The sequence below is a fragment of the Antrostomus carolinensis genome, unplaced genomic scaffold (assembly GCF_000700745.2).
Source record: "Antrostomus carolinensis isolate BGI_N321 unplaced genomic scaffold, ASM70074v2 scaffold15334, whole genome shotgun sequence".
Lineage (NCBI taxonomy): Eukaryota > Metazoa > Chordata > Aves > Caprimulgiformes > Caprimulgidae > Antrostomus > Antrostomus carolinensis.
Window position 1 is genome coordinate 2,519 of NW_010311521.1, and position 22,976 is coordinate 25,494.

The window sequence follows — 22,976 nt, forward strand, 5'->3', positions numbered from 1 at the left end:
TTTTAAGTCCTTTGGGCACAAAAAATAGTTCTAAGTTAAACAGAATTCAGGATCCTAGAACATGTCATTTATCCAAGAATAAAGGTGCTAGAACTAATATTCAATGCTAATGTTTGTCTCACACTCTACTATCCAATCTTAAATTAATTAGTAACAATAGATTCTTATAAGGAGAGGTAGCCAGGTGTTTAAAAACTTCTGGTCTTGTTTTAGTGTTGAGTCAAATCAAGAAGTGAATACTTTACTTCAGATGGCAGTGAATCAAAATGGAAGGTGAGCTGGAGAATGGTTCAGATGGTTGAAAAGCAATCATCTGAAAATGTTATGAAAATGTCTGTGTTGGGGGTTCTTTGTATGACAAAGCACTAGTGCTGCAGAAAGATGAAAAGATAAACATGTTTACAAAGACAATTCATTTCACACAGAATTAGACTGCAGTGTGTGTATTATTGTTTTTAAGGCTCTGTTCCAATCTATTTCTGTCACAGATTTTTTGATTGATCAACAGGTTTTGGAGGAAGTCCTCTGATTTTTACAGAACACTTTAAACCATTTTCTCACTCTGCACCAAATCCTTGAGAGGTAGTTTGACACCACACACGAGGCAGAACTTGGGCACCTTATTCAGTATGTGTTTTGACTTTTATTGCTCTGTTTTGCAGCAGGGAGATCAGTATCAAACCATAAACCGAAATTAAATTAGCTTGCTCCTAGTCAAATTTCTGATTCATTTGCTAGTTCATGGCTTTCCAGCTTAGTTGGTGTGCAGTCTCTATAAAAATAGTAAGAAGCTTTTCACTTTGATAATATCAGCTGGAAGAGCCACATTGCATCTCTGTAACATTGGTATCAATTTTGTTTTGTATACAGTAAAAGCCATGTCATAAATCACCCTGAAGAGACATGCTAATAGCTTATGTGGCTTCAGTCAGCAGCTGGTTTTGAAAATTAAGTAAAAGCCCTTTATATATAAAAAGAGAAAAATATTTATTTATCATGTTTGTATTAAAATAAAAGAGAATAAAGGCTTTGTTCAGGCTCCCACTGAATTTCAAACACTTATGTGGTCAAATCTCTAGCATTCATTTGGGAAGCCAGATCTACAGCCTTAAATCCCTGATTCAGAACTGCTGAAGTCAATGAACTTACTTGTGTACTTCGTATTAACGAGGCTTCCAAGCCCACAACTAACTTAACAGAAGCTCTGGAAAATCAAGCTTCTTCAGAGCTCTGTTAGTCTGATAATCCTGAGGTATTTGAGGGAATAAGAAAATTTTGGTTTGCATTTTCATTCTTGGCCTTTCTGTGATGACTACTAACTATTCTACCATCTATTCTCTTCACTTTGTGAGGCCATAGAATAGCTATTAACAAGGATTCAAACTATTAATTAAAAGTGAATTGCTCTTCTGTTACCACAACTAGCTTGATTCAAAGGACTACTGAGAAATATTTCATACAGTAAAATTAACTGTCTACATATGCATCACATTTGACATAAAAATGGCTTCATGTTTTTTTCATAGTTCTAGTTCCATTTATGCTATTACAGTGTTAAAAAATTTTCCAAAGTTAAATAGAACAACTGCACCAGAATCATCAGTAAGTATTTCCTAATGAGGTATACTGACAATTTTCTTAAAGAAAAAAACCAAACGAACCAAACACCTAAAACTGAACTGCGTTTTAAAGTGTTGAACAGAACAAATCGTAGTGTAAACAAAAGGTATTTCAAAGGCCGGTATACATTTCAATGCCATCTGCACTAAAAAAGGTGGGGTTTCTTGGTATGGCAATTCCAGTTTAAACATAATATTTAAATATACAATAGTTTAAAATTTTGGGAGAGGGGGGTGCATATATTCGTTTAATGTTCTTTGAACAATAATTTATACAGTGTTTCATACTGTGTACAGAACTCATTTGTCACAAAGGTTTGAAACAAACAAGATATTTTGTCTTTTCCCTGTATATCAGAAATGGTTTTTTATTCTCCTTTAAATTACTACTGGAAACAAAAGAAAATATATCCTGCAGTTGTTTGAAGATAACTCATTTTAGTCTCTTTGGCATTTGTAGTAATGCAAAAGCTGTAGTGCCTTATCTAATTACAAAGTCTGTTTTAAAATATTTTTCCCTTTTCTCTTTTTTTTTTTTTAAATAATAGAACTGTACTTTGTGATTGCTTCTGTGATACAGAATTTATTGTACTGTTTTAATGTACTGGTATGCAAGATTTCAACTGCCATTCAAGGAAAGGAGCAGCAATATTCTACAACTTCTCATAAAGGAGTTTTACGTAGCCAACAAAGATCCAAAACCTTTGAAATTCCTATTTTGATCTGTACTTGCTAAATTGCAAAATGAGCATCAGCAACTCAAGACCTACACACAAATCATGACGAACTACACAATTGCAACAGATTTGTTTTGTGTTTTGTTTTTTTTTAAAAGCACAAACTTTAGGAATATGTGACCAACCACCTGCCATTCTGAAGACATGGGCACTTTGGACCTCATTGCAGACCTCACAAATAATTCTGACCATTAAAGTAAACATTGGAATTTAATAAATAACACATTTTGTATCAACACAGAAATGCACACAAATCTTTAAAAAACATTACCTTACACTAACAATGCAACAACTAATCTTGACAAATATACAATTTTGTGTAGGTTGACACGGCAGGATTCTGTTTCTTCCAACAGCTGCTGTACTCTGTTTTACAACCATCCTTGGACGTTTTCCTTTAAACTCACAGACACGATGGTGACACTGCTATAATATGGTGCCTTCTTGAAAAGCTTCTATCCACCTATTAGAAAATTAAACACTGTTAGGAATTTACTGCTGGTAAAACTATAAATCACGCTGCTGTAATTTAAGCTACAGACTCACACAAGAAGTAACACCGTACTTCCACTGCCAGTTGGTCTGTTAGCGGAAATGCCAGAAATCTATCCAATGAGTCCAAACATACAAAGCTTGCTAGAGACGTATTTAGGTATCAGTAGAAGGCCAGATGATAGAAACTTTTTTCCGTACCTCTTCCATACTGAGGTTACATACATAAAGACCAAGTGAAGCTGGAGAATCGAACGCTCAAAAACTAGGAAATGCCAAGGTTCTGCCAACTTTAGTAACATGATTGCATTTCTTTTAATAAAAAAACCAAACCAACACTCCCTTCTGTTACTTCACTGCAAACACTGTCTGGGATGAATGAGGACGCTACAAGAACTGGAGGCAGCCATCTGTGTAACCCATGCACTCTGCTTTTGCAGCTGGTACAAGGGTGTTGGTGAAGGAGGAGTGGGGCTGAGGGAGGAAGCCGTAGGACACGTGGGCTGGGCTGAAGGAATGGTGCCTCGGCATGATGACAGAACTTCCCCGTATTCACACACACAAAATGGGCTTCTACTGTATCACATATTAACAGACACCCTGCACACTGTATCCATGAAAATACAAGTATATGTAAAGGGGGAGGAAGTCCCAAACAGCTGATCCAAGGTGTCTCAAACTGGAAATTCAAAGTTAATATTTAGATACTTTTATCCCCTATAGCTGTGGTTTCTATTCCTACTGGATTATGGGGGTGATAAACATCCTCATCTTCTCAAGGGTGCTGCCAGAATTCATGTTTCTGATGCTACACTGACAATTACAGTAAAAAATGGAATAAAATTCTCTCTTCCGAGTGAAGGCTGAGCTGCGTGCGTATAAAGTGAAGGGACCTACCTACTGATTAATTTTTTTTCTGAGTGAAAATTTGCAACAACTGAATGAGACAATGACTGTGAAAATATCTTTATTGTGTAAATTCAACCCTGGCTTAATGTTCACAGCGTATCTAAATGTTAGTCACAGATGTTGGCTCTTCCTCGCCCTAAGTGTTAACTGTGTGCATGTTCTTTGAACTTAAGCTTTTGGTATGAATGTGCCAAAAGTTCATACAGTGCTTGTGCCTGTCTGCATACACAACACAAACTTCTATCCCTTACTTTTTAGAGCTCACTCTGTTTTCCACTGCCATATATTCATTATAAAGAACTAAAATGGAATACAAATACAACAACAGCTTAAGCATTGAACATAGTACTGGACTGACAAATTTCAAAGCTCATCAAAAAAGTAAAAATCTGTTAAAATTTACTACTGTACTTACACAAATACAGCAGATATTTTTTTCTCCCTAACAGGAAAAAAAGAGTGTCTGCTGATGCAAACAGGCCAACAGCATGTTCTTTGTTTTTTCTTTCAATGCTATCAAAGCAGCATTTATTCTGGAGGTTCAACATAAATCTCCTGAGGCTATTACAAACTTGGAGGAAGCTTGCAATTTAAGGTACTTAATGTTATTCCTAGTCTCAGTAAAACAGAGTATGTCCAATTTCAAGTTTTTGTACTGATGACAAAAGCCATTGTCTGAATAGGAAAACGAAGCTATTGAATGCCTTGGATTTTTTTAGTTTTTTTTTCTATAGTACAAATGAGGACACAGTGGAAACAAGAGAATACTACCCTAATTAACAAGGAAACATTTGTGTGCATCTGCAAGACAAAATACCCCCCAAAATCAAATAATGACTTCCAGATTTTGTGTGTAGAGAAGTGTCATTAAGCACGTTCTCAGCTGTTCAGAATTTTCAGTGGTCTTGGGTACTTTTTTTTTTTTTAGAACATCCCTATTTGTGCAAAATTATACCTGCAGCCATTTGAATGCTTAAGTATTAATCATGGACTAGTTAGTGCATGAAATCTATTTTATTAATGTAAAATTCACTTGAGAAAACTGCAGTGAAACCAGTCAGATAAGCTGGGCATATAGGCAACATAAATTTATTGCTTCCATGCTCATTTCTAGTTTACTCCATGATTCATATAGCAAATGTTTTCTACTGATTAATGACCAAGCTTCTAGGTTATTTGATATAAAACACACACACACAACACATACATTGATAAATATGACTCCAAACTCAGACACATCAGCAGGACTTGAAATGAAACAGCTTATGTGAGTGTTCTTTAAATTCAAGCTTGTGATCTGAACATACTGAGTGTGCCTATGTGCCCAGGCACATCTGCACACACACTTCAAACTTCTATCCCTTACGTTACAGGGTTTGCTTTATTTTTCAATGCCACATATTCATTAAAAATAATTAAAATTAGCAGCTGAAATTAAAATGGGATACATCAATTAATTTTAAAGCACATTTTCTAGATTTCAGTTTTCACTTGAGCAGACCAGGGATAGATGAATGGGCTAGGAAAAAGAAAGATTTCTTATTTTATCTTACTTTTCCATTATCCTACATTCATTCTTTTGCAGAGGACAGTCTGCTTCTTTATTTTAAGCATTTCAGAAGTCCTAATGAAACCAGGACCGTGTGTTTAAGTAATTTAAAAGTTTTATTTACGTGTTATATAAATACGCATCTTTTGTATATGCACTTAATCTGTGAATATTAACATTCATGACTTCTGAAACATTTTCTAGAAAAAAGTAACAAAAATTAATTCAAATAGTTTCTTACTTTTGAGCTGAGTGGGGATCATCTGCTTTGAATATGTAAAATAAAGTGTTTTTGTGCAGTAAATGGAACACTCTAGACTCTGAGTTTTCATCTTTTACTTCACTGACTGTGAATCCAAGTAAAGGCTGGCTCTCTAATGCTGCCACATCCTATTTTATGGAGAAAAAAGCAAACAAGACAAAATTAGAGCTTGCAAGAAATACTAAGGAATGCATTTAGACTTTATTCATGCATCATACCATTGCAACAGATTATACAACAAACAAGTTGTTACAAGTAGTCATGCACAAAATACCACATTTTATAGTGTCCATGCGTGAATCAGGGAACAGGAAATAACAAAACCTCACAGACTTCCAATATTGCTCTTCCTCTTTTTATTCCCCTGATAACATCTACCTTGTCTTTCACTGTATAGTCTCATCACTCTGCCTGATAAGGACTTATTATGTCAAAAGATCAACTACCCCCTGGCAGCAGACTAAAGGACCATCTAGCCTAATGCTCTCTCCAACAACCTGAGTAGTAAGTTTCCATGTCTTAAAAGTGATATGGGATGCTATTAGCTGCACTGAGTGTGCTAGAAGGAGGAGCTATGGACATAACCTATGTTCTCAAGCACTGGAATAGCACTCCAAATGCTTTTGATGGCTGCATCTATTTTGCTTTCTGTTGCTGAAAACTAACAGGATGGGGAAAAAAATTGCTGAGTTTTCACAAGTGGTTGGCTAGGAAAGAGTAGCAAGAGAAGCTAGACTTTTTTTACCTTCTCTTAATTTAATTTCAAAATCTAGCTAAAAAGGCAACCTTTTCCCTTCCATGTTCACCTCAATTGCTTCCTTTTTTTCATAGTTATCTTTTAATTAATAAATACAATGCACAGCCTTTTTGGAAGGGAAAAAAAAAGTATTTTAATTCTCTGCAAATTCAGAAATAGTGTTTTTGTAACTAGGCAGGATCCTGCAATGCTTCTGGATAGAGAAAATAAAGAATGTACGTAAACACTGACACATCAGGTGGAGACTTTGGTAACTGCCTCTACATTGAAGCAAGAGTATCCTGAGAAAGCATTTCTTGACATTGGAAAACGGTAAACTAAGGCTTAGCAGTCTGTTTTACGATCTTAGGTCTTTCTTTATACCACTAATAAGTGGTCTTTTTACCACTAATCTTTGTATCACTTGGAACAAACACAAGTAGCTTAAGTGAGGTCTCCTGGCTAAGGCCACACTGGACCAGCTATCATAACCTTCCCTTGAGATTCTTCAAACAATGTCTCTTGCAATGGCTCCTCAAGATGAAAAGTAAGGACAGATATTCCTTAGTTTAAAGAAAATAGGAAAGAGTTAATTTTGTGATTGCAAGCTGTAAACTGAAGCTGCTCTGGAAGGCTGATATCTCAGAGGAATCCAAGCAAAAGAAAGTAAGGTGGCTGTCACAGACTAGTATGTCCTTCATTACAGTTGACAAAGTCTCCTTTGCAACTGCCAGAAGAGACATAATGCTCTAAAATATTTTTCAAATCTTTGCAAAATTAACTGTTTTGTATATAATTATTTAAGATCTTTTTAGAATGACTTGATTTTTTTTACTTTTGCCAGTGCTCTGGTGGAAATAACATCATGGGTTCTGGACATAATTCAGAAGTGCTAAAATAAAAGTTGGCACTATCTCAAGAACAACCCAGGAACAAATCTGAGCACGAAGCAGGAAATAACTAGAGTGGGGGTGCCGTGGGGTTGAAGAAAGGTAACTCTTTACACGGTAGGACAGGTTGGGCCTTACATTTTGACAGGAAGTGAGGGATAGCAATACCTTTTTAAACAGATGCTTTGGATATTTTGCTCTTGAAAGCTATTAGCAAACTATAACATGTAATACATAAAGCAAAAGCCAAGATCTTCCAGTGCTACAATACATCCATATATGTTGCAAAACACTGTAAGATGCAGTAAAACTACATCCTCAGCACATGCTGGCATGTGCAGAGCTTATATACATTGGTTAGAGGTTATTCCACATTGCAATAGGGCTACACATTCCAAATAAAAAAAGCAAATGCCATTAGACAAGATGCATTTCTTATTTTCTACTGCAGCACTGTATATTAAATAATAATTCCAGGCTGAAGAAGACAGTTGGAGGACAAGTCAAAAGATTTTGTTTGCTCATTTTCCAAGCATTCAAAATACCTTATGGAACTGCAGAACAAAACACTTCAAGGTGCTTTTATGACGTTGGCTTTGCCACTAGTCTAGTGCGATGCATCTAAAGAGACCCCCGTGTATTCAACTGACTCAGAACATACCTACAACTGTGCAATGGTGTGCAGTGCAGAGATACTCAAAGCTAGGTCTGGAATCAGAAACAGCATAGCTCTATCAGCGTATTATGGTACCAAGCTCACTGGGCCTTTTCAAAATACTACATTGCAATCAGATCCATTACTGTAAGGTGATCTAATTTTATAGCTGGTTTCTAGATCATAAAAATAAACCATTTTATTACAAATACAGCATTATCATTGGATATTTGATTTCTAATATGTAGGCTCTTACCTCACTAGCAGCATATGTGTATAGCACCTTATTTTTTATAACAAACCATAGGTGTTTCCATGGTTTCTTACTGCCCTTAGATCTGTGTAGGTAGCCACTCATTGTAGAGTCTTCTGTATTTGCTGAAACCTAAAGTGAAAAAAACCCAACACTCAAGAGTTATGCATCTGTCCAAGTTTTTGCAGTACAGCTTTTTAAAAACAGATCTCCAGAAACCTGCCCTGTCAGAGACTGAAATTCTTCCTGATCTCATCAAGTTAATGTTGCTAATTAACTCAGATGGCTGAAAGAAAAATTATTTTGTCTGTCACCATCTATCTGGTCTGGAAGAGAGGTTTCTGCAGTCACTAGGGGTTGGAACTTAAATTGGATGCAACAGGACAAGAGGGCTGAAACACTGAGGACCAGGTACAGGTGCAGAACACACATTCCTATGTAAGAAGAAAAGATACTTCCTCCCATTCCCAGGACCTCCAGTGTAGGTAGGCAGAGAGTTTAGCTCTACCTTTCCTAATAATAAGCCAAGAGCTGAGTTGGTATAGGAGTCTTCTCACTGACTGCTGATGCAGAGGTAAATCACAATTCCTTGAAACACAGGGAAGCAAGAAAGAAATTACAATTTCTACTATCTCTTGGAGTCACAGTCTCACAGGGGGTTATGTAGTTTATATACTGCTTAATAGTTCAGGTCCCTGCCAAACCACTATTACAGGCAAATTTTGACTTTTGATTCTAGAGAAGATGGCTAAAATATGGAATTATTTTTTTCATTCTTAATATTGATGATACAATACCATCAAGGCATTACTTTTGACCAATAAAGCACTTACTTCTTTGAGGGCTGCAGGAATTTTTTTCTGCTTTCTTCCAGAGGGAATACTATGTAATACTGTAGACAAGGCACTTGATGGAGATTTATGGTTGACTGGGGATCCGCTCTTAGGAGTGCACTGGTTATCTAAAATACATAGGATGAATATATTGCTTTCATGTCACAGATGACTAAACACAGGCCTTCTTGAACTTGTTTTCTAAAAAGCATCTGATGTTTTTATTCTGATTACAGTACTTCAGATTAACACCCAGTCACATTAAATTCAGTGTTGAATTAACTTGTTAGTATTATTATCAACACCAAAGTTAGAATCTCCCAAATAACAATCAGGCTAAAAAAAACCACAAGAAACTTACAGCTAAATGGATTGGTCTAGTTTGTTTTCAGAGTCTGTTTTTTGATGTTGAACTACCTTTGCCCATACACAGGGTGAAAATTTAACTCTTAAAAACCACACCAAGTTTTCAGAGATGTCTGCTGCAGTCCAGTCACTGCTTTACCTCTGTTACCCAACTATTGGTCTTTCAATTCTCTACATCTTCTCAGCTTTTTTCACTATGGATGCTGTAGGGCTCCTCTTCAGCAGCATGCCATCACACACATACTTCTGGAGATTCCCATCTCCAGTGAATGTGTTGTCTTTCTCCACTGCTGCAGGCAGCTCCTTTATCTCCCTTGGAAGACTTCCGCAACACATCACTCCCTTAAACCCCCCCTTTCTAGCAACAACCATCCCTATTTTACAGCCCAGCCTGGAATGAGTAGCTTCATTAGGTCTGCTTCTAGAGTTGTCCCTGAACATGGTGAGGCTCTGAAACAATGAATGGAGCAGGAGAGTAATTGGATTGACAGCCACACTGCACCTGCTCTGAAGCTCTTTTCCCAGCTAAAAGCACCTACAATTGCTGCAGCACAGCAGCCTCTAGCGCCCAACGCAGAAACCGGCAGATGGTCCAGACAATCTACCTTCCCCATCATCGCAGGCTCCCACCACCACTTCAAGGGCTGTCGTTGCTGCTTTCCGCATCCCCATAAGAATGTCACCTCCAGCATGCTGGAAGCCATAGCTTGATTACTTCACTGGGGCATCACAGATTTCCTGATACTCTAGAGAGCTTGTGTTGAACTGGAGCCTCTGTCAGAGGGAAGGGCAGCAGTAGTTTCAGTCCCTGGTTACGGCTCATTTGCATATTTTATACTAGAGTCTTTGGACAGAATTCAGAGCAAGACTTGTGAGGTGGGACTGGATTCCCGCCTCACTGGGAGACTCCTCCATTGATTTGACACTTGTTTCTGCATAATGATATGAAGCTCCTTGAAAGAGACGGATTTGGGTTCTCTCAGGATGAGAAGGAAACTGACCCTGGACCTCCTCTCAAGCAAATGTTACTACCACCCTTGCTTTCCAGCAGGGTGGAATGTTATCTAACCCTTGCTTTCCAGTAGGCATCAGCAGTACCACATTCTCTGAAAGTGTTTCAATGAAAACATCCATCTGTGGTATTTTACATGAAAATACATGTTGCCACTGTGCAGTAGGCAACGGTTGGGAGTTTGCCCTCAGAACTGAGGTGTAGATATGCCAACTTTTTGAATTCCAGATGAGCGGGGGCTTGAGCCTAAAAAGACTCAGCTTCAGTAAGATGAAGGCCTATGTCTTTATATATAGAGCCCCAGAACTTCAGCTATCTCAGCAGCTTAGCTGGCAAAAATGAGCTTTACCAGCATAGAAGTTACAGAGACTAAAAGTACATATGAATCCACTGGGAGGTCATGATAAGCTGCAAGGATTTTAATGTACCGTGTGATTAATGAAAAGCAATGTAACACTAGTTATTCCCAAAAGAAAGTAGCATAAGCTACGTGTCATTACCCTAGGGCAAATGCACGCGAGTTTCTGGAAGGAAGAGAACGTATTGCGAATTCACTTCCTAGCTTACTGCATGGAAATGTGTTTGGGCTCTTATAACCTCAGATGCCTATCGCTTTTCAGGCAGTAGCAGAATTAGGCACTTGAACCCAGCAGTATAGATGAGGCACAGACATAACACGTTAGTAAGGGCCACAAAAATTAGACAGTTCGTGAGGATTTTCTTTACCTTGTTTCTGTAGCTCCCTGTAGCAATGATCACATACTCTTGCTGGCTGGTTTTTCATATAATCTAAACCATGTTTATTTGATGAACAAGCTTGACAGACAATCTGGAAACAGATAAAACCATTATTGTACGTGATGTACACCTGTAAATCACCAAATGCTCAGACGTTCACTTCAGCACTGTTCAGCTGATAACAGTATCTGAAATAGGCATCGTTTTACACTGAAAGTGGTTTAAGATCTTGGCTTTTCCCTATGTCCGTATGTTCAACATGCTGCTCTTTCCTCCTCTAAATGCTAAAAATTTAAATATAAAAAAATCACTGAATTACACAAGTCAGTAAGCCAACGTTAACAATCCATGAAAAGTAGAATAAGCCTACTGTCATACTGAACTGTTTAAATCATAAGCTTTTAAAGAAATTCCTAAAAATAGTCATTGCTCTCAACAGTATCTCCACAACACAGATGTCTGAACTGCATTGTATTCTGTATTGTCACTTGATTAAAACAAGACAAAGATTTAGTAGACACATCTTTCATAACTGTTAAATAAGTTTGGTACTAACTTAAAAACAAAATCATTATTTATCTTACAAAAATTAGCGGAGAAGATATTTTTCTAATTTTGGCTAACATTCTTCGTTTGTACTCCGTAATTGCAGAAGCAGAAGACAATCATAAATAGTACTCCAAAATGCAAAATAAGAAACATGTAACAAGTTAAAAGGTTGAACATTGATCTGTCATAACACCTTAGACTAAAAAAAAAACCCCAAACAAACCACAAACAAAAGCAACCCCAACATGTTGTTTTTAATCCATGTAATTGTGTCATAGTGCAGTGTTACCTTAAAAGAGGAGTTGTGATGCAATCAAGCTCCATCTGTATTTGCCAGACAAGGAACCTGAATGACTAACAGAAAAGGTAATGAAAAAATTGCCCAACCTTTCCGCATGCCCTGCAGTGATGCCTTCTCCATGTCAACGTGAATTCACTTGTACACATCATACACATAGTGGCTCTAGTATCAGGGATCCAGATCGGAGCCTTTGATCCCAGCGGACTATCTTCCTCTTGTTTCTCTGGGTCAGTCTGGGAGAACATAGTCAGAATACCATTACATTCAGGGATGAAAAATAAGATTAATATTAATCAGTGATTATAGGTTAACTCTAATTATGTTGGAAAGCCTTCTCTGATAAATTGTTATGGTCTTAAATGTTATCTCCTATTTCATCAGTGACCATTATAATGCAAGCTTGAAGACAAGAGCTGCTTTTCATTTGTGCAAAAAGCCTGTGTTAACTTGTAAGCTTTACCAGCCTATTTATATCAATAGCTGCTGTATTTTAAAATCTTTTCATTTCTGTTCACAAGATTACTGAGGGAATTGAGAAAGCTGGTTTGGGTTTTTTGGAAGAAAATAATTTTAAATTTAGGAAGTAGATAACATTATGAAATATCATTCTGTTCTATCATCTGTTCACTTATTTACCATCCTGTTTTATTATTTATCATGGAATGTTATTATTTATCCTGGAATGCTTCTTGTTTCTCTAAACACCTGCAAAGAAACTTCATATTCAAAAAGGAAATAAACCAACAATAATGGTGTGATATACCTCTTCAAGACTTTTGCTAGGATTAAATGTGATTCTCTTTTTTGTATATTCTTCAATTGACTTGGAGATAGCTTCTAACCACTCATCTCTTTCTGTAGCAGAACTGTTGGGAGTAAAAAAAAAAAATCAATTTATTATTGTTAACATTTAAAACTAAGAAGTAAGTGTTGATGAGAATTCCATTAGCTTTATTACACATTGACTTAACTCTCTTGCAATTTCAGTTTTATAGACTGTCTCCAGTTCTTACTGAAACTGGCATTATTTTTTTAACTGTCTGCATCATGTCAGTTATTTGTGTTGATTAATACTAAAACAGATTTCTGTGCTGTTGTTATTATGTGGATTCCCTCCTTCCCCTTCCTCCTTCCAAAACCTGTGATTGTTTCAAGGCTTGGATGTCACTGCTTCCCCCTTCTCCCTGGACCCTTGAATAGCTTTAGTAACACTGGTGTAAATGGTACTCCTAGAAGAAAGGCATGGAATGCTGAAGTTTTAGCAAACCTTTTTTGCCCCACTTCCTTCTGTCTCAGGGTACAGTTTGTTATACCCAACCCTGTGAAACCCCAAGCTTCTGTCAGAACAAACACACTGTCTCTTCCCCAGCCTTCTGCTCCCGAATGTTTGCTCCTACCAGGTCATGCTGCTTTGAAATAACTCTTTTTTCCCCAATTTTTCCAGTGGATGAGCTAACCCAAAGAGATAAACAGATGAGCTTACTGGATCTCTTTATCCCACAGCTGGTGGATCACTAATCAAGCACAAGGAAAGCATTAGGCTGAAGTGGCATGGCACAGGGAGCAGGGAGAACAAGGAGTGCCTGGCACAGCAGGAGCCTGCAACTGTACTGGATTACGTGCTGTGCCAAAGCACTTCCTCTGGCCGTGGGCACACCACCACATTCTTATCAGATAAAACCACGATGCTGCTGCTGCTGCAAAGGGCAGCCTACTACACTCCCTCTCAGCCATCACGTCTGATTTGCACCCTTGTGCCAGAACACACACAGCTAGGCAGTGGGCTGGACTGGGAAACAAATCCGTATTAAAGCAAGCCATTGACCTGACCTTCCTCTGGATCAATTTACCGAATTTATGTTCATCATGCAGCTGAACATACTTGTGCCAGCACCATAGAGGCTGCTCTGAGGAAGGAAAAAGCAGTTTTGTGGCAGATGAACAGCTAGACCTCTTGTTTAAGATGCCACACCAGCTTAGAAAGGGCTTCTAAAATTTAAACCAGTATCTACTACCAACAATTTTTTATTCCCCACTTCTTAAACAATATAAAATAAATTAATTTTTTTAAACCAAGGAAATTAACACAATGAATATATAAAAAGGAAAGTTAGGGAAGAGGAAAGCAATGATTTACACAAATTAGGTGTGCAATTATTGTTTAATGGCTTTTTTAGGTGAATTTGAAAGCTTTGATCATCTTCAAACCTTTAAGGAAAATACTTTGAGCTGAGGTTTTGAACTGGATGAAATTGAGTACTATACAAAATCAGAGAGGATAAATCTGGTAAGGTAAACACAGGGGAAGCCTGTGAGGCACGAGAGAAAAAAAATGATCTAGCACACACAGAAACAAAATCAGAACAAAAAGACAGGAAATACAAGATACAAGCAAGGGAAAAACAATGTATTATTGTCTTCCCAACATATCACACTCTTGAGTGGAACATTTTATTCAGTGTATTTACCTTTGCTTCTGCATCCAGAAAGAACAACTGGTCTGCATTAGCTACCTAACATTCATACCTCTAATCAACTTTGCCTTTTTCAAAATCTGGTTACATTTAATTAGGTTCCTAAAGCTATATTAAATAAATAAATTCAGAGTTGTCCCAGCTGTTGGATATTAAGCATCCTCCATCATGTGGGGATTGCTACATATGGGGCTGCTCACAGAATGAGCTACATGGCTTACATCCTAATATTTCACTAGGGAGCTTGCACTAAATAGATTTCCTAGCGTTAGCCTTTAGGGTTGTTTACAATCCTTCTGAATTTAAGAGCAAAGGCAGTGCCATCAGCAACTGAGTTGATGTAATGATTTTCTGCAGCAAAATAGGCAGTGTTTCTTCTGCTGTCGCTCCCAGCCCTCCCCCACAGCTGCACAGCCCTACCACTTCCCTCACTGCAGGTCCAGTGTTTGTTGCACCCTTCCAAAAGTCATTTTGTTTACTGAAATGGCAGGGTTTTAAAAAAAAAATCTATTTATTTATTTAGGATTTAAAAAAACAGTAGAAAACTTTAAAGGGACTGCAGAGAGCCCCTGCAATTGTTATTACTGGCAAATGTGTGTGCTAAAACCACACGCTGCAGCTGCCCGATGGAGTAAGCAGCTCGGTGGTCCCAGGAGGGCTCACAGAAGTACTGGTGTTCAGGATCAGAGCCTTAGGGCATCCCTCCCAGCTGAGCTAGTCGTGCATGAGCTATCCTTATGTTAGAGGAGGCGATGCAGCTATGTCTGCCTGGGGTAGCTCTTTGCAAGCCTTACTGAGGGGTGCGGATGAGCTAACTTGTTTCTGCGATAAAGAGATTTCTAGTACAATACTGCATTGTACCATGTAAAACAATACACATTCCTACAGATATCCCAGGAAAACTGAAACCTCGACCTAGACCAGATAAAGCAGAATACTAATGCAGTCAGTAAAACTAAACCTGAAGTGACAAAGACTCTTGTCTCAGCACTAATCTCGGCACTTCTGTTATTAAATGGCTTACATTTTATTACTAGCAATTTTTCACTGGCTTAATTGCTCCCCTCCTTGTCTCTGCCCCCAGGATCATTTCAGAATCTCTTCTTTTGTGTACACCCCACATAATGCTTATTATTTGAAAAAACACAGAACTGAAATTTGTCTCCAATGTCTCTAAAATTAATCTGAACAGTTTTGTAAGTTGAGACTTTTACCACATAGGAGCCAAGAAGCTGTTAGAATAAGGTGTCATCAAAAGGAAGATGCAGTTTGTATTGACAAGACACTGTTTCTCTTCACATCCATGATATTTATCAAGACAAACAATATAATTATTTGGGAAAAAATATATGCAAGCACCTATCGTGGGTATTTTTTCACTTGTTTTCCTCCTGCACCCCACCAGACCCAGACCTCGCTTACACACAGAGAACAATCTGAAAATCCTCCTTTACACCTGAGGCCCCCAGTACCTCCTTTGTCCCAAGCAAATGCAACCTCTCTCTGTCACTGTTGTGCTACTTAGTGCTCTTGCACACACTTAGCTTCCAGCAAGTATAAAAACAACAGAGCTGAACTCTCTCCAAAGATGCAAGATCAACAACACTAAAAAAGAAAGCGCAAATCAGAGCTGCCTTAGTTGGTAATGTGAGGGTAAGTCCAGTAATTTAAAGGTCAAGACAAAAGCATGTCACAAACTCTGCCTAATTTGATGAGAACGTTATATGCAGGGGTTTCCCCCTATGGAGCAGCATGTATTTTACAGGAGTTGCTTTTAATCTACCCACTTAATCAGTTCCTCAGAAAGACAGATCAATCCTGTTTTGTGGAAAATAGGTAGGTTGCATTTCAAAATGATAATCTTTTCACAAGTTCCAATGATTTTTTACAATTTTTTAAAAAGACTGAATTAAAAGTGAAATGCTGTTTCAAGTCAAGCACTGATAAATCCACATTGTGTATTGCAATCCCATAAATGTCTTCATGTATGTGTATGATACCCAGTCACCAAGGCACCTAAGCAGCACAGATCTGCTCATATTATACTGGAGCAGAATCATACCCTAAACTGGAAATGCATCTTTTTTCCCCTCAATGTGCAAAAGAACCACAAGAAGCATTTACATTTGTTGAAAAAATAATTAAAAAAATACTCCTTTCAAGCCTGTTATAAATAACTACTGCTCAAACAATTGAGCTACTTCCTTTGGCTACTTTGACAAAGTTAACCTTAGTCTACCCCTCAGCTAGAGATACTGCTATTTTTGTGCAGACATCCTCATGTCAGTATTTACAAGGTCACAAAAAAAGAAACAATCTGCCCTTGCTCAGCTTTGCTAAACAAAAGAGAAAACATGTCTTTCTTCATTGGTATCAGCACTGTCACATGTCAGAATATATAAAACTCCAACTCAAACACAGTAAAAACAATCCACAGAACTAGGTCTTTGCTGAAGGCATCTTGGTGAAGGCAGAGTTGCTCCGGTTTAGTGGCCATGTTATCCTTTTGCTGCTACATGGATAATTTGGTTTTCTGGTAAAGACAAGCGCCATTCCAGTAATTCCTGTCACTTCCATAATTTCAGGTTCACCAAGATCCATTTCTTGTTTCAATTACACTGTTATTTTAGCTAGAAGACCAGGATGACTTCTTCCAATGTACATAACCAATAATAATACCTAAATGGATATCCTCTCCTGTTAATATACTGACAGAGCATATCAGTAATTCTGGAATAACAACAAAATATTGAAAAGCAAAGCCTAAAATTTATTGAAGTGAAACAATTTTAATTCTTCTTCCTCTCAAGGAAAGGCAGTGAGAGGATAATATTTCAATTTACTTAAAGTTTCTGAAGGTGTAGCTAAGCTGAAAAGGAGGAACCAAGCAAGAGTTTTGTTCAGTCTGATTAACAGTTAACTGTCTTGAGGACAGCAGGATCCCTACCAGCTGCAGCCTTAAGCCTAAATTGCTTATATACCAGCCACATTTATTATAGCTTTTGTGCTTCTATCCATCACCTTATAATGGCTAGTCTTCTTTGCAAGTCAGGGTGAACTGTATTAGAGACTACAAATTCATACGGCATCTGCGAAACTTACTACATGTGACTAAGCTTCCTTGCTGTTTGCCCCATTTAAAAATAAACTTAAATTTTCAAATTCAGATTTTGAATGTGAACAAAAGTAAATTAGAACAAAGTCTAACCTATTTCCAGAAACCCGTCTTTAATTTCCTCTATTCTATAATTACTCTAGGAAATGTTAACTTTTCATTATGTAAGTGCAAAATCAGCTATAAAAAGCTTACGTGGCCTGTTGGAAATCACATTATTTTTAAATCATCATTCATTTGTAAGACTTACCTTGCTGAAAGAATGAAGGACCTCTCTACACTTTCAATGTTCAGCTCATTCTGATATGCTTCCTGGGTTGGCTTTTTAACCTTCAGTTGAGAGAGAAAACTTGACATTCAAACGGAAACAGTACTTATATAGCTGCTTTAGTTTTACTTACTGTAAACTCTTCTACGTTTTTATTGCAGAAGCAGTACATTGGAGAGAAAAATCTCAAAAGCAGAAGATCATACACCAGTCCAGAGGGCCCAGCTAAACTAGGATTACATGCAGCCCACCATTTTATTTCACTGTGGCCCCATACAAACACTGGAGACATATAGGGGAATGAAGCTCAGGAGTGTCAGACAACTCTCGCTGTGCTTCAACATGCTGAGGCCCCTAGATGTTGAGCATCTCCTAAAACTGGGCAAAAAAGGGCTCTGCTGCTGCTTGCAGGACAAGATGTAGCCTACTGCTGTACCCCAGAGTAGCCCACAGCCCCAAGGTCTGGATCACCCTGCTGATCCTTCTGAGCTACCAAGTTTCAAACATAAGGAGGTTTAAAAATTAAGAGTGGTTTTGAACCACCACGAGACATCTGCTGTGACAGCTTGGGCCTGTGCACCAGATCTGCACTGCAGCTGGGCTTGGTGCTTTTCTCTGACAGGACCAGAGACAAGTTACTTGATTCCCGAGGCGATGGTTTGTTGTTCTCACTAACTACCATGTCAGATATTGTGTCAATATATGGTGTCCACATCCCTTATCACTACCCAGAGGGGCTCGGGCTGAACTTTGACAGTTTTCACAAAGGCTCAGAAGCAAAAGCCGTATCTTCCCTCACAGTTACCACATCTCTATAAACCATGCAGATTTGAGCCACCAGAAGTTTACCAGGCACACATCTCTGGTATGGGTAATAAAAAGCAGTTACAAAGCAAAAGTGAGGCAGTCTAAACAAAATACAATACAAAAGGAAAGCAGGAGGGTATTTCAGAGTAGGCCAATACTGGATGAAATGCAAGTGAGTTGATCCTGTGGCAAAAGAGATTTTTAGGGAAACCTAGACAGCAATCCCACAGAGCACATTATGCAAGAAACATTAAGCATGTAGGATTCCTCTGTAACATAAGCATCTTTAATATCTCTATTTAATATACTTGGGTTTTGAAAATTTGAAGGCCTGAGTTTAAATAGACTTGGAGAAAGACTCATTTTAATAAGTAACTCACCTTCATTCCAGCCAATGACAGCATGTTGTTGAGTTTATACATCCCTGACTGAACTGGAGTCGTATACAACAGGGCATCATTGAACTGTAAGATAGAAGCAATGCTTCTTAATGACTAAAGACTGTTTAAAGACAGATAATTTCAAATGCATTTTACTGGAAGTACAGAACTCATACAGCACTGAGATCAACTGTCCAGAAGTGCATCTTCTACTTCCTATTATTCCACTTAGAACTCAAGGAACATTTTCATGTATGAATTAGATAACAATAGCTGTCTATTTATATCCCCCTTGTGGTAAATATACATTTGGCACATGAGTAAGCAGTGTATGGATGTCAAAGAACTGGCTGTGAAAAAGGACAAAAACATTGCTCGTGTACACAGCTATACTGTATAACAAACTACTTTAAAAGATATTAGAATTAACCATTCAAACAAAGCAAAACATTCCAGAAACTCAGAGGTAGCAGAATTAAAATTAGCAATTTGTGACTGTAAAGACAAACTTATCCATGTGTACCATGTGAATTTTACCAGTTTAAATGTGCATCTACTGTTTATTTCCTGTTCTACTAGACTGGCTTCATTCAGTGCACTTACTGAACAGCTATTAAGATGTTTTAAAATTTTCTGTGTTGTTCAACACATGGACCCAAATTTCATTTACTGCACATAAACACAGATCAGAAAACTGAACTGTCTCTAAGTTTTTGCTATAAGGTACTTTGCAAAATAACCAAATATTTCATGAGCCTTACTAAATCTTCACAACATGTTCAATAGAAAAAAAATCACTGCTCAAGTGTCTAAAGGTATAAACACTAGCCTGCACATTTTTAAATCTAAAAAAAAACCCAAGCCAAAAGCCACCTCAAAAAACAAAACAAAGAGAATCCAAGTTAAGAGACACTCAAATTAGCAACATGTGATTTGGGAAGTCCAGCTTGAGAAAGCATCAGATTTTTTAGAGTATTAGCTTAAACTGATATTATTTGCAGTTATCTCAGTGCTTTATATGCTACAAAGTCATCTCTTGAGCATAAGACAGGCACTTGCAAGCTTAGAATACATATTCCATGACTGTCTAGGGAAATATTTATTCATACTACATTAACTAAAAGACAGATTTCAGTCAGGACTGTGGACCAATAGTGCCACAAACTACACACAGCAACACTTGCTTTACTATCTAAACAGAAGAGAGAGAAAAAAAAGGATTCAAGTGGAAACAGAAACTTCAGAGATGAACAGAAGTTTCAAAACAAAACAGTAGCAGAGACAGGAAGAGAATCCAGCACTTAACTTCCAGCTATGCTCAGGGTGCAAGTGGGCTTGTGCAGGGGAAAGAGAGGAGGAGGGAAGGAGGGAGGGAAGGAAGGGTGCAATAGCAGCAGCGGAGTTGTAGGTTTTAAGATCTGGTATGGCTAAATGGGATGGAGTAACTTGTAGTTCTCAAACTACCACAGATATGGTCTTCTCATAAAAGCACTCAAATTTTAAATGAGCATTGTTCAAAACCGCACATTTTAGTGAGAAATTATTTTCTATTAAAATTAGTGCATACGCAATCAATGATCTCTCTAAATTAGAACTGAGAAAGTAGAACAGCAACAAATGGTCATTATTTCCACTACCTGAATTAGTTACTTACGTTTGTGGTGTAATGTTTCAACCACTTAAAATTACACTAGCACACAGCAACATACACAGCATCTTACCAGAAAAAACATTCGTGGCTGCATGACCTTCCGGGACAGCTTCATCAGCGTGCCCTCTTTCAGAAAGACCTAGCAAATTAAAACAAGCAATTCAAGCTGTACAAATGAGCTGACTTTTTCATAATTATTATTACACTTGAAGTGCTGCACAAGTTTTGGGATTCAAGGTTCCCTTTCTGAGAAAGGCTGTTCATCCTTACGTTTCTCTAAAGTGAGTGTGAATGGCTGTATTACAGTTTTCTACACTGCACCTGAAACCATGACAAATACAAGGTTAAGCTTGAGGGGAAAAACAACTGCCTGCAAGATCTGGCAAGGGATCATATTCTAAAAATGGTTGAATCATATTCTAAAAATGGTTAAGTTTACATCAGATAAATGTATATTAAGAAAAAAATACACATATGGAGAGGCAATATTAATTTGACTGTTAGAAATGAATAATGAGGCGATGGACCATTTTCCTTCTCGGTAAATGTCAACTTCAGTACTTCACTTGCGTATCACCTGTGCTGCGCTTTTACTGCAATCTGCTGAATGCCATCTGGAGGACCTACCCTTCCTGGCTGTACAATCTCATGATGTCCATTTAAACTGTACTGAATCTGCATGAGTTTTTGAAAGTTATCCTGCAAGGAAAAAAAGCAAAAAGTAAGTAATTGCCCGTTCACCCATGACCTTTTTTTTTTTTTTTAAAAAAAAAAAAAAAAGATTAAAAGCTTTAATCAATCAGCTTTTTAAATCAAAATACTTACTCCCTGCTTCATGATGTCATTGGCATGGTTTGCAACTTCTATGACAACAGCTAGTGCATCTGATGGATGAAGAAATGATGCTTTTGTTATACAGACTAGTTAGCATTGGTATTATGTAAAGCACAGGTACAATATTGCCCTTCCACATCATGCCAAGATTCAAGGACCTGATCGTACAGTCATTGCTCACACAGGGGCACTTCCCGTACAACCCAGAGTCTCTGGATCATGGTTGGTAAGTGTGCCCTAGCAAGTCACTGCTTCAACCAAGAGTGTAAATGTCAACTTCAGTACTTCACTTGCGTATCACCTGTGCTGCGCTTTTACTGCAATCTGCTGAATGCCATCTGGAGGACCTACCCTTCCTGGCTGTACAATCTCATGATGTCCATTTAAACTGTACTGAATCTGCATGAGTTTTTGAAAGTTACCAAGAGTGTCAATCATTTCTTACAGCTAATCAAAACAGTCCACAAGCAACTAAATTCTAGTTTCTCACACAAAGAATTACTTTAATTTCAATGTCTCTACTTACAGCAGAAAGGTTAACAACATTTTAACTGAGACTATGTACAGATTAAGTTTTTACCATGGAAGTAATGGAAGACTACATAGGAAAATTATCCAAATCTCTGCAATTTTTCTTCTGCCTTTAGTTTTGCTGCATCTCAAAATAACAGTATAAAGTTCAAACTTCTAAATTTCAAATTTTTAATACTGGAAGAAATGAAAAAAAAACCTGTGAAAGAGTTACCAAAAATGAGGAATTTTATTAAGTACTTATATTTAATAACTAGCAACCCAAAAAAGGGTTACATGAAAGGATTATGTAAATTACTGAGTGTATATGAGACAGAACCCATCCATAGCTCTTATCCAAAACCCTGTAATTTACTTAAGTAGAAAAAAAAAACCTCACTTAATTGAAAGCAAGTAGAATAACTCCCTTGATAAAATGTAGTCTCTAAAGCATTTAGCACCTTCTGAGGAACTGAAATGCAGTTAGGCACTCCAAATAAAGGAACTACATTTGCTTAAAAGTCTACAGAGAAGCCTGCCAAACCAGGTAAAATCAAAGCCTTGGGTTTTTTTCCCCTAGTATTAGCACTGTAGAATGTATATACGTCCCTTATTGTTGAATTCATATTCAGAAAGAAAGCATGGTAAAAGATAAAGCTTTCTGAACTGAAAGGTTCAGAAGGTCACAAAGCCATATAGGAAATTTAACTGAGGTGCAAACAAAAAGCTCCTCCTAAGTCAATCTAAGGAGAATTTTGGTTCAAAATTTTAATGACCAAGGCAATGCAAGTACAGGAGTCAAACAATTAAAAGACATAGCACCTATCAAGCATTTGATCAAAATTTAAGTTTAGATATAGATGTCATGATGCCAACTGAGCCTGCTGAAAAATAGCTGGTTGTCTCCTACTAGGAAATGCTGGAGCTGCTCCAGCGAAGACACTCCCCAGCTCCTATCCACATGGAAGAAAATTAAGAGAAATTTAGCTAAATTCTTGAAGACAGGAATTAGTACCTGAATTTTTTGTTATACTTT

The 22,976-nt window shown here is 37.6% G+C and overlaps 1 protein-coding gene across 1 annotated transcript; it reads right to left on the reverse strand.

Moving 5' to 3' along the window:
* Nucleotides 1–2,782: 2,782 nt before the first annotated feature.
* Nucleotides 2,783–21,516, reverse strand: LOC104524020 (FYVE, RhoGEF and PH domain-containing protein 6-like; the record flags this gene model as incomplete). Its single annotated transcript, XM_010166766.2, has 12 exons — nt 2,783–2,819; nt 5,548–5,696; nt 8,106–8,234; nt 8,936–9,063; nt 11,040–11,142; nt 11,988–12,134; nt 12,665–12,767; nt 17,741–17,820; nt 18,946–19,029; nt 20,667–20,735; nt 21,224–21,295; nt 21,422–21,516. Coding segments are annotated over 12 exons (1,196 nt in total), but the record flags the coding sequence as incomplete, so codon positions are not given.
* Nucleotides 21,517–22,976: the final 1,460 nt, after the last annotated feature.